Here is a 12,286-nt window from a genome sequence, read left to right on the forward strand (position 1 = left end):
TTGAGAACTGGATAATTTCTCAAAATGTATTAATTTTACGCATCGGCCCGGTGCGCTCTGTCGGGAAGCGCTATATAAAATTAAATTTGACTTGTTTTGATTAAGCAGCAAAGCTTAAAAAATGTGTAGACGTCAGTGCCCTGAAGTCATATACAGACAGTACACTGCCGTCCCAACCCAGGGTTGCTTAGTCGCTGGTGCGAGCAATCCTTAACAGCTGCCAATGTTAAATTTCAGCCCAGGGCTGAAATCTTTATTCGTACAGTATGTTAAGTATCTGGTTAGACAACTTCAGCAAACTCTGTAACAACCTTTCGTTGCTGGTAACTATGCTAGTTAATTGCCATTTTCAGCTTACAGTATACAAACGTTTTCTTTGAAGACGAGCTAGAATGACGTTAATTGACATTGCGGGGTTTATTTATCAAATGGTACACTAAATATTTAAGGACCAAAAATGTTGAACAAGCAAAGCAGTTGGCTGCAAAATGTAGAACGACAGTCGTCTGATACCGCACGTCTGATAAATTTTATTGCTGAAGAACCGGAATTAGTGCCTTAAGTTGATGGAGAGAATATATTTACAACATTGGGTTGGCAACGAGTTTTATCATTTGAATTTAATGCAATTCACTGACATTATGACAAATCTACCTCGGGTACCTCTTTAATCTGCAGGTAGTGAAGTACTGTACAGGGCAATTAAATCTGTGCTGTTGCATCTTTGTGGAGTTTTGCTTAATTGGTGTCTTTCGGCCGGTTAGAATGTTCTAATTATTTTAAAGACAATAAGGTTGATAAGCAATAATAATACTAGCGTGGGGGCGAATCCGGTCTCTTCCTTTTAGGAATTATCCAGATTTATTGGATCGTATTTAAGAAACACTCTTTTAATTATGGATTTCTTTAAATACGTCATTTTAGGCCTACTTGTAAAAAATACATTTATTTACTCACCGATATCGTTTAAACAACAGTTATAATATTGTATTAATCTAATTTTCAGAACAATAGAATTGCTGTAGTTTCCTAAAAAGCAACAAGTATAATATTGCAATACTTATTATTCAATTCCATCAGGTGACGTTTATTAAGTCATAAACTACAGTACATGCGAACAGAATACGTCTGTGTTTTAATACATCTCCTCATTAATTTAATCATTTTTCAATTGAACTACTTTAGGCTAATAGACACATTGGTTTGTCTTGTTTCAACAACAACCATTTACCCATACACTTTCTAACCCCTTAAACGTCATAACATGTCACGAAATCAAAGAGAAAAAAATATTTAAAACGTTGTGTTTCTAATGGGGTACCGTCGAAGATTACCCCCCCCCCCCCCCAATCCGATTAATTACTTAATGAAGTAGAGAATTACAATCCCAAAACAGTCAATAACCTGAAATATTTGAATTAGAAATTTAAGATAGCTCTTCCCTGTAAATTCAAAACTGATAGACAGTATCCGATGCATGTACTGTATGAAGGGATAGGATGAGGTTGTTAAAACAGAAAAAAAATGTTAATTACACAAAACGTCAAGCCAGAACGCAAAGACCAATGTTGTGGGAAGTACGAGCGCAGTTTTCATTTTATAACAGGTTGGATGAGGTGATCTTCCCCTCTTGACTCAAGTTAAGTCGCAAACGAGGAGGAGCCGCAAAACCCTTCGGGGCTTCAGTTGGAACCTGCTCCACAAATATAAATAGAGCTTCCCTAAACCCGAGGAAGGAGTAAATCACAGTCTACGAGGGCTGAGTTCAGCACACTTCTTAAAGTCTGGGGAAGGAGCAATTTTTGGCTTTTACCGCACACCAAATGAATGGCTCATTGAAACGCTGAAAACAAGTAAGAGGGGAGAGTAAGACAAAATCAGTATTTAAACGAAAGGGGATTCTTTTAAATTTGTTATAAAGTTTGGACATATTGTGTTTTTTTTCCCCCCAAGGTAAAATAACGAAAATAATAAGTAAATAGCCGTTTTTGAGGGGGGCAAATAAACTAGGAATACAAAAATAATAAGATTTAAAATAATATCAACGATTAATTACTTAAGATTCCGGAAAAGGGAAAGTGAAAATCTCAGCTGACGTTCACAGCCAGCCAGGACTCGCAGATGGCTGCTTTGATTAGTGCCTATTCCTCGTGGCCGGAGAGTTTCGAGCGCTCCGCGGGAGAAGGGGAGCTGCCCGAAGGACACACCGCGCACAGATCCCCGGGGGACAAAGGGTCGGAGCCCCGCATCAGAAGACCCATGAACGCTTTCATGGTGTGGGCTAAAGACGAGAGGAAGAGACTCGCTGTCCAGAACCCCGACCTTCACAATGCAGAACTCAGCAAGATGTTAGGTGAGATTTCACGGATGAGCAAGGCGTCTTGCATTCACATATACAGTATATTGTGCTTTTCAATAGTTGGGGAAACAGTACAGAAAAGCCTTAAAGGAAAAATTAACCGAGTGTCCTTTTACATGCATTCGTGTATGTGTTAGAGCTGTTTCTTATGATGAACAATTTAATGTTGTTTTATTTAACATCTAAGCTTTTCTTCGCTTGAAATCGATTTTTATTGCACCTTCCTCAATTCTAATTGAAATTGACACAGTTTTATTTTAAGGAGAGATGATGAAGTCTGACACTAAAATAAATTACATGCGGAACCTGGTAGAGTCTTAGAGAAAACTTTTCTTAATAGGTCACACAGCGAAAGGTACCTGCACTGAAAGTAGGATACTGTACATCTAGTTAAAGTACCTTCACTTAGAAGATTACTTGACACCTGAGAGTGAAAAGTACCTGAACCGAAGTCGGCAAAACCTGCTTGACCGCAAGCTCAAGCTCAAGCTGTAAAATAAATGAAAATAAAACCTTGACATACTTAACATTTTTTCACACAATTTCAGAAACAAAAGTTGTAGGTTAAACTCAACGCTTTTCACACAGCTTCGTTTAAGGTGTCTTAAATGTAATTCAGAATCTGTTCTAAATGTGTTTGATGTAGTAATATGCTTGTGAATATAAAAACGTCAAAGGTGTAATTGAAGAAATGTTTTTATATAGCTGCCTTTGATTATATTTCTGTATGAATGCTGGAATGTTAAAACTAAATATTACATTAATGAGATTTTCGTTTGGGCTTCAAGGCGCTTTTGTAACACCGTAAAAAACCTATAAAGGATTTTCTCCAGCGATTGAATTTAACGATTATTTCAAATCAACTTTACGGCCGTTAATGATTTTTTGTTTTAAAAAGTTTATTTTGAAGTTATTTTAACTGTAACTTATTGGTTATTTCTGTAATCTTCCACATTCAAATTAATAATCTTTCGTTGGGTTTGTCTGGGTTAGAAACAAAACCGACGTTTTAAATATGTTTTTGAAGCATGTGACGAGTTGTGGTAGCGCATAGTGCTCATTTTCAGCACCAAGGTTCTGTTTAACAAAGATAGTGACCGATAACCTTCAATGGATGCGCTATGAATCGACCGACTCAAATTCAATAGCTTGTAAAGTCCGGCTAACTGGTGTAGATATTCAGAAAATAGCTAATGATGGTGAATAACGGTACAAAACTTTTAAAATTACGTATTTGTTAATTTGTGTGTTCACAGTCTTCACACAGTAGTCAAGGTAAACCTTTTAACTTTATTTTCGCAACTAATTTTTATTCTTTGAGCTTTAAAATATCCCCAAATTCCAATGATACACACTTTAAAACGTTTTAAGGCTCCATGGCAGTAACAGTTCTTTTAAGAATGAATCCTTACAAGACGCGCATTAACAACAATAAACAATAGGAAAATCAAGACTTTATATATTAAAATTTAGATTGACTCACTTCAACGTCTTCTTGTCAGTTTATAGCATCTTTATCATTTGAAATAACTAAAAATAATACTGACAAATAATGTCACAATTGTATGATAAAAGCATTTATTTTCAAAGCCACCTTGCAAGCACACAAGAATGCTGAATGATACTATTTTACCTGCAATATTTGATGCATGTATCCAAAGACCTGTATTGGTCCATGATCGTTAGAATACCATGTGATATGAAGATTATTTTGATTTAAGAAGTGTCAGAATAAAGCTGTACTTTGAAACTGGTAAAGATACTAATATGGACATACTGTAAAAGAAGAGTTTCATTGCTAAATTGAAAAATCTAAAATCGCATTCATGCCACCCAAATATTTGGGGCTGTATACCCCAAGATTTTTTCCTCTTCAGTCCTCATTGTGGATGCTAGATTTTTAACTTAAATCATGCAAATCATCATTTTAAAAAAGTGAAACACTGAAGCACTCTGTGACTGTGTTCAAACTGCATGGTCAGTTATTGGCCACTGGATTTCCATAACTGATATTCTCTACTACAAAAAACCCTATAGCTGCATAGAAAAAAACACACTGTTGGTGGTTTATATGTTAATTGTGTTGGATGATGCACCTCAACTTCAATGTGTACCCTAAACTACACTCAGACATTTGAGACTCTTCTAAAATCCCAGAATATGTTGGGTAAGAAGCATGGATAACTCACTGGCACAATAAATCACAAGAATAAACACAGCATGCTGATTAAAGAGAAGAAAGAGCTCAAGTTCTGTTTTTCTCATTGACCTTATTTTGTGGTCAGACTCTTCCTGTTGCTTTATTTCCCCATCCTTTGGGTGAAGTGGAGTCTGATGCACTACCTTCCTTCCACCTTAATTCTGACACATGCAGACAACAAGTCGGTCTATCAGTGAACCATACCTTGGCAAACTAGAGCGAGTGGGCAAATGTTCTTTAAATTATGAGCAACCAGGAATTAACTTTATGTACTGCTTCTGTTACGTAGTTTTTTTTTTAAATCAATGTTAACCTTACTTTTCTTTTAAAGCAATCCGTGAAGTCTTAAACAGGATTTCCTTGCCCTTCTGTCCTAGCTGGACATCACCATTTCAGTGTTTTATCACTATTCCAGTTCAGGATGAGGAACCTCAGATCAAATCCTATTCCAGACAATCTCTTATTGCATGGTCAGTCAGTTCCGAGGCCAATCTGACTGAATTCCTGAGATTTAAAAAACTGGCTGTTGGTTGTATGACAGGAAACAGTGACTATATGCTGTAGAGATATAGCAAAAATAAAAGATGTGTCATACAGGGCTTCCAGAGCATGACATTTAATACAGTACATGTTACTCCCGATTTCAATTAAGATGAATCCATCTTATTTAGTGTACCGACATTAATCTAATATGTTTTATTTTGTTTAAAATCTAACAAAATTGAATTTGAACGCATTCATTTAGTTCAGGATTTCAAACACGGTTGCTCGCCTTTAAGGACTTGAATGGTTTGATTCCTCAGTCCGTCAAAGAACTGCTCCTTATCTGTCTATACGCCTGCACTTTGGTTGTATTCCTTGGACTCCAGCTGTCTTCCACTTCCGAGATTAAACTCCAAGACCGTGGAGACTGTGCAGTCTGCCCTGTTACTCCGGCAGTGGAATGATCTCCAAGCACATATTAGATGTTACAAGTCAGTCACTACTTTCAAATCCCGTCCTCAATGTGTCTGTATTCAATTTCTTTGTCCCTGTCCGAACTGTTTTATTCGTCGTCTTGTTTGCTTGGAAAGCCCGTGACAATGTGTCACGAAAGGTAATATATAAAGTAGATATTATTATTACAAAAATGGACCCAATTATCAAAACCATGGAAAAGACATTCATTGGCCTCCAGCACATATATGTTACAGACTTTATATAATTAGATGCACCACTGCAAATATCCCTTATATTCCAGTTTAAGTGTTTGCAAGACTATACATGAGTCTTTTCCTTCATCTTTATTAGTGCAATAGGCATATGAAAAGTATGCTTCAGACATGAGCTGTGCATATATTAACAAATCTGAAAACTACTCAATGCAGGGCATCTTGAACAATGAAGAAGTTAAAGGCATCAATAAACGTTACGTAAATTGACTTACATTTGCTTTGTCAACCTCCACTTAATTTTTTAACATATTATGTTTTGAGAGACATATTTTATAATACAATAAACATTTTATACAGGAACTAATGGGAAATGATTTTTTTCCCTGCACTTTACTAACTTACAAATTAAGCCTGCAAAAGGCAGAAATTAGTGGGAGAAATCCATTAAAGGGGATAAAAAGAAATCTTTAAAAATAAGTTACTCAGTCGGATATATACTATTGCATAATATAAAACCATTTAGAAAGTCCTTTCATAAACATGGTATTATCCATTCAGCCAGACAATACATACTGTAAAATGGTCATTTTAAGAGGATAATTACCTACGTAGTTTAACCAGAAATGTAGGATACTTTCTGTAGATTTATGTATAATAGTGCCACGAACACTTGCATTTTTAGGTTTTCTTACTTTAGTAATTCAATGATAGATATATATATACAGTATATACTGTATTTTTTTTAATCAAATCAACAGCTGTCACTGTTTAGACAAGCTCACCATTCTGATTCTTGCTGCCCTTTTCTTAGACTGATGATGATGCTGAAGTTCAAATCTGTGTTCAGATCTCAGAACAGTCCTCATAAAAAAGAGCAGTGGTGGTGTTAGCCCATACTTACTTTCTTTTGGGACTTTACTGGTCTTTTTTACTTTATTCACTTGATCCTACAGTATATTGTAACTGTTTAATATTACTCAGAGAGGTTACATAATAAGCTGTGGGAACCATGGTCACAGAGAACAGTGCAGGAAAATGGAGGAGTTTTTCTAAATGAAGGATGGCGCTTTGAATTTTCCTTTGTGGGTAAATGTATGAAAAGACTTTAGAATTATTATCTTTGGAAGAATAACCCATTATCTTGGTTTCTGCAATAAAAGTCATTTCAGTTTCATTTTTGATACGATTTCATCACTTGCATAGTTTTCTAACAGGAAAAGCCCTGTAGGAAGTATTTTATGCTGTGACTGTACAGGTCCAGTAATATGTAGGTCAAGGATTGTAGCAGAAATCCATGCATGATATTTTGCGATATGGAGATTGGCATTACGACATTCAAATATTAAGAGTTTACACTGATACTGGTGCGGCTGTAACAGTGAGTCCAGCGCCAGTCTCAAAGATAAAATTATGCAGGGAGTTTATATCACCAAAACCAAGATGATTCTTAAAGCTGGCATTAACAGTCCTCACCATTGCACTATAGCTACAAGACAATGATCCTGTACAAGCAGGACACAGCCTTCTTTGCTAACAGCCAAGTTGATGTCAGGTTTCCTGCATTTCATACTGACCTCTGATGATGTAATTGGGTTTCTGAGGTTTTACGTGTAATTGAGTAGATCTCAGTTGATCAATTGTTCCTATCAATTAGCAACTTAGTAGATTGCTAGGTAGAATTGACTGCTGGGATCAAGCGATATTTGATGGGTGGACGCTGAGTCCCCTTCGAACCTCATGTCGTGACGTTTCTGTCAACTACATTCTCAGTTAGAACGTCTCTTTTTCACTGACATCATGACATTATTGCAGTATGACTAACACTGATGATCTTGCGTGCTTTTCATGTATGAAGACATCACATTTGCAGGCACAACTTCACATTTCTTACTGCGAACATGCCTTTTTTGTCATTTCGTATGCAGGAGTTAACGAGGACTGGGAAGTGGACGTGTTCCACTGGCAAGCTGCAAGGCCTCAATGAGTCAGATTTAAACAGAATAATTGTTAATGTTGCATAATAAATTCATTATGCGTATATGAAGTGTATGCTGTAGTTTTAAAAGCTTAACACCAACACCAGTAATCATGGGAAAAGACCTACAGTATTTTCTTTTTGTTCTTTTTTTGTATTTGTAATCTCTAAATATCTGGAATAATTCAGTGAATAAGAATTTTGTTGGTGACAAATTATGTTCTAATTTGAGCAATGGTTTTTATTAGTTTTTTGTGCTGTTTTGTAAACATCATAATTTTCTTTCCCCTTTTGTAAGTGAACTGTGAACTACAGTAATATTTGAGGGAAAGAGGAAAACACTATTCGTTGTATTTAATGTACAGCATATAATATCAACAAATAATATGGACTGTGTTTTCAGTATAGTAATATTGAAGTCAAGAATTAAATACACATGTATGTTATTTTAATTCATTTTCACTGAATTCCACAAATAATTAATTGCTGAAGGTACAAGTGTTGTTATTCAGAGAACACTTTGTTTGAATTTAGCTGTCAGGATGCGCTTTCAATGCATGAAGTGTTTGGAGGTATTGAATCTCCTCTAGGATTTCCTGCCTGCTCTCCATGGTTTATAAAATGAGTTTGAGTTTGAGGAAAACTGATCAGATGATTTTTTTAATTTCAGTTCTTCCTTTTAGTCTCACTTTTCTGTTTTGTATCTGACCTTTCATAATATCCAATAAGTACACTGACAAATTAAATTGCAGGCAGTTGACGTATAGTCTTAAAAGGTTTAGGTGGAGAAAAGTTCCCCTTGATAGTGAACAGATTGTTTTGTACATTTTTATTTATTACTTTGAAAGGAACTCAGCATGCACCTTGCAAATACTACACCCATGTCTTGTACACTCTCCTGATTAATGTGTGTATGTTGGAAGCGTGTTGATTTTTGAAGCACCAAATGTTACTAGTCAAGGAAGACTTTCTGATCCTCAAGTCCACGGGCTGAGGAATGCTAGGTTACTGCTGTGAGTGCTGTGGTTGGGGCAGTTTCACTCTTCAATCTGACCTGGACGTTCCAGGCCAGTGCTCTGGTACAGTGACTGAGAACACTGTGCTCTAGGAGTTACCATCCCTCAATTAAAACATTAATCCAAGGAGGTCCTGCTACTTGGATGAAGGATCCCATGATCCTTATGTATGAATTTTGGGATTATGTGTGGACATGCAGCAGTGTTATGAAATGTGAGATATAAAAACGATGATTATTATTTTAAATCTTCCCACATTTTATGGCTCAAGATCTTAATCCTGGTTTAAAATAAAAAATACCCCAACATCTCAGGACTCTAGTTGTATTTGGGTGTTCTGTCATGAAATCCATGTGTTTGCTTCTTTATTCTCATCGGAGCTTTATTTAGGTTTGATGAGAATGTTTTATCCAGTTACTAAAACAAAAGCCTTTATCATTTTGAATATGTGATACCTTGTGGTTTTTATACTGATTTCTGCCTACACATACTGTCGTGTAACATTCATAGAAAACAGGCTTAAGTCAGTGTGGCTTTTTTTATTGATCATTTTGGATAAAGTTACTTTTCAGAAATGAAATCCTGGAGTACATCTCATGAATTTTGTTTTTGCAATCTGTTCTTACATTAAAAATCTTATTCCGATGTAGGAACAGAGTTTGAAACTGATAAAAAAAGGGTTGGTTGTTCCTTGTGCTAAAAGTTCATCTAACCTAAGAAATAGACTAAATTTGTCTTACGAAATGTAAGAAATTAAAAACATCAGGAGAATAGTTTAGGTTGTAATTTTGGAATGCAGACGACTCCAATCCATGATTACAGTTAGTGCAAGAACTTGCTTCCTACAGCGTTTCCCGTCTCATAATAAAGCACGTAAAAGGGAAACATAAATCAAGGTAGGAAGGTTAATTCGAAGTGAGTCAACCGAAAATTCCACGATATTTGGAGAGTTTTCGAGCCTTTCATCTTATTGTATTGTTTTCGAGAAAGCGGCAGTTTAGCGGAGCCCGTCCAGTACGTCAGAGCAGCGCAGTAATGTTGTTACTGTACTGTACATACGCCTGCAGCTCTCCTTTGTGAAATTAGTTCAGTTTATTGACAGGAAATGATTTGCTTCATGCACCATGTGTGAGGTGACTCAATGAAAAAAGTTTGGAGCTGGAAACCTTGCCAGTCTGATTTGTTAATCCGGATCTAGAACACTGTATCCTATTCGTGGGTTGCGGGTACTGTAGTAAAACAGTGCACGTGATGCCACTGCCAGCTGGCATGGATATTTCAGAAAGTTTGTGTGAATAAGAGCTACAGCTACGTTAACATTTCACGACAAAACATTTACAAACAGCGAGTATATATATATACACGTACAGATGCACAAAGCGTTTTTACAGGTATTTAACAAGACACATTTTATACAATCTGTTGGGAATCATAAAGCAAAAAAGCAGATACTGTACATTCACACTGGAAATAATCAAACAAGTGTGATTTTAATGTCATTAATTTTGTTGTTTTGTTTGTTGCTTTTTTATTTTTACTTGTCCTGGGATGTCTAAGAATATAAACTTGTTTCATTGCCTTTATGGTATCTCTTTTGTAAAATATGTCGCATTCAATCTGTTGAAAGTTTCACCATTTTATTTTTTCTCCATATGAGTACTGTACAGTACGTCACTAATCTAAAATTAACGTATCTGTAGTTACAAATGTTGTGTATGATACATGTTTTTATTTAAAAAAAAAGAAAATATACAATACTTTAGACCAGCTTCCAAATACAGTTTTTATTCATGCTTCTGATACCATTATTTTCTGTTTAAAACATGAGTATTGCTTTTAGAACCTCAGATATGTATTGACTCTCACTGCTTTGGTTTTTTTAATATGGCGACTGACTGACACGTGCTGTTCCGCAGTTTTCACGAGAGGGAAAACACAAAGTGGCTGTAACGCAGTTCCTGAGGCAGCAGAGAAACTGCGACGCACTGAACTAACTCCTCTTTCCTCTCGGTTTTTAAGGCAAGTCCTGGAAAGCCCTGACCCCGCCGCAGAAAAGGCCGTACGTGGAGGAGGCGGAGCGGCTGAGGGTCCAGCACATGCAGGATTACCCGAATTACAAGTACCGCCCGCGGAGGAAGAAGCAGCTCAAGCGCATCTGCAAGCGTGTGGACCCCGGCTTCCTGCTCAACGGCCTGTCCCCGGACCAGAACGTCCTCCCAGACAACCGCAACTGCCGGCCGGGGCTGGACAAGGAGGAGGACAGCAGTTTCTCCTCCAGCCCCGGTCTGCCCACGATCAGGAGCTTCAGGGAGCCCCCGAGCTCCAGCGGCAGCTTCGACACCTACCCTTACGGGCTGCCCACACCCCCCGAGATGTCTCCGCTGGACGCCATCGACCACGATCACGCCTCCTTCTACTCCTCCTCTTGCCCCGACGACCCCCGTCCCCCTCATATGAATGGCCCCACCTACCACTCTGACTTCTCCCAGGGCGCCATCCACTGTGGGGGGCCCCTCAGCCAAATGCCCCTGCCCCAGACAGGGGCTGCCATGATCCCTCCCCCTTCCAGCTGTCCTCCCCAGCTCTCCTACTACAGCCCTCCTTACCCCACCATGCATCACAATCTGCACGGCCACCTTGGGCAGCTGTCCCCACCTCCTGAGCACAGCAACCTCGAGACCTTGGACCAGCTGAGCCAGGCAGAACTCTTGGGAGAGGTGGACAGGAATGAGTTTGACCAATACTTAAACTCCACTGGTCACCCTGACCAAAATGGCATGACCATCACTGGGCACATTCAGGTCACACCAACTTCTGTTTCCTGTCCCACCAGTTCTTCAGAAACCAGCCTGATCTCGGTGCTTGCCGATGCAACAGCAGCCTATTACAACAACTACAGTATCTCCTAAGTGACCCTGCCCCTTGACTGAAAGAGACAGAAGCAATTCAGGGGCCCTTAAGCACAGTATTATGGTCAGAGACAAAGACAGACAGAGTGAGAAAGGACTGGGCTCATAGACATCTCAGGGTTGCACAAACACTACACAATAAAGCATATTGTTTTGCTATTTCCATTTTGCGCTCTATTGGACTAATCAAGACTTGTTGGAAGTGTTTGAGTTTTCTTGCTTTGTTGTCACTGTGGCATGTATAAATGCTATCTTACCTATTTAAGCATAATGTTCCACATTACGGTTATATGCATTTTTGTTTTAAACTAATTGTTTTCTTTCTTTGTTGTGTTTGATTCTTTAGAGCTTGGGCTAATGTCTCTGTATCATGTCAATGAACTGGGATTTTACCCACTGAGGGGTTTATTTTTTATTTTTTTATAATCAACAATACCCAGGCACGTCTTAAAGCAAATCCTGTCATAGAATGTATGATAATGTCCAGAATTTATTGATATTGGTGTAATATGAAGAAAACACTTTATAGAGTTTTGATAGTCTTCTGTTCCCTGTCTTATACATACAGTATGTACTCCTGAAATAATAATGTTAATAATATTAATAAGAAGAAATGCTGATTTAGGTTTGTGAAATGAAATTAATTTAAATAAAATACACAATTTTATACACA

General features: G+C 37.7%; 1 protein-coding gene across 1 annotated transcript; it reads left to right on the plus strand.

Moving 5' to 3' along the window:
* The first annotated feature begins 1,708 nt into the window (after positions 1-1,708).
* Positions 1,709-12,286, plus strand: sox7 (SRY-box transcription factor 7). Its single transcript, XM_088909089.1, has 2 exons — positions 1,709-2,353; positions 10,724-12,286. Exons 1-2 carry the CDS (start codon positions 2,122-2,124, stop codon positions 11,611-11,613), a joined length of 1,122 nt encoding a protein of 373 aa, XP_088765215.1. The 5' UTR covers positions 1,709-2,121; the 3' UTR covers positions 11,614-12,286.

This window comes from Atractosteus spatula, chromosome 2, assembly GCF_055471065.1.
Source record: "Atractosteus spatula isolate fAtrSpa1 chromosome 2, fAtrSpa1.hap1, whole genome shotgun sequence".
In the NCBI taxonomy this organism is placed as follows: domain Eukaryota; kingdom Metazoa; phylum Chordata; class Actinopteri; order Semionotiformes; family Lepisosteidae; genus Atractosteus; species Atractosteus spatula.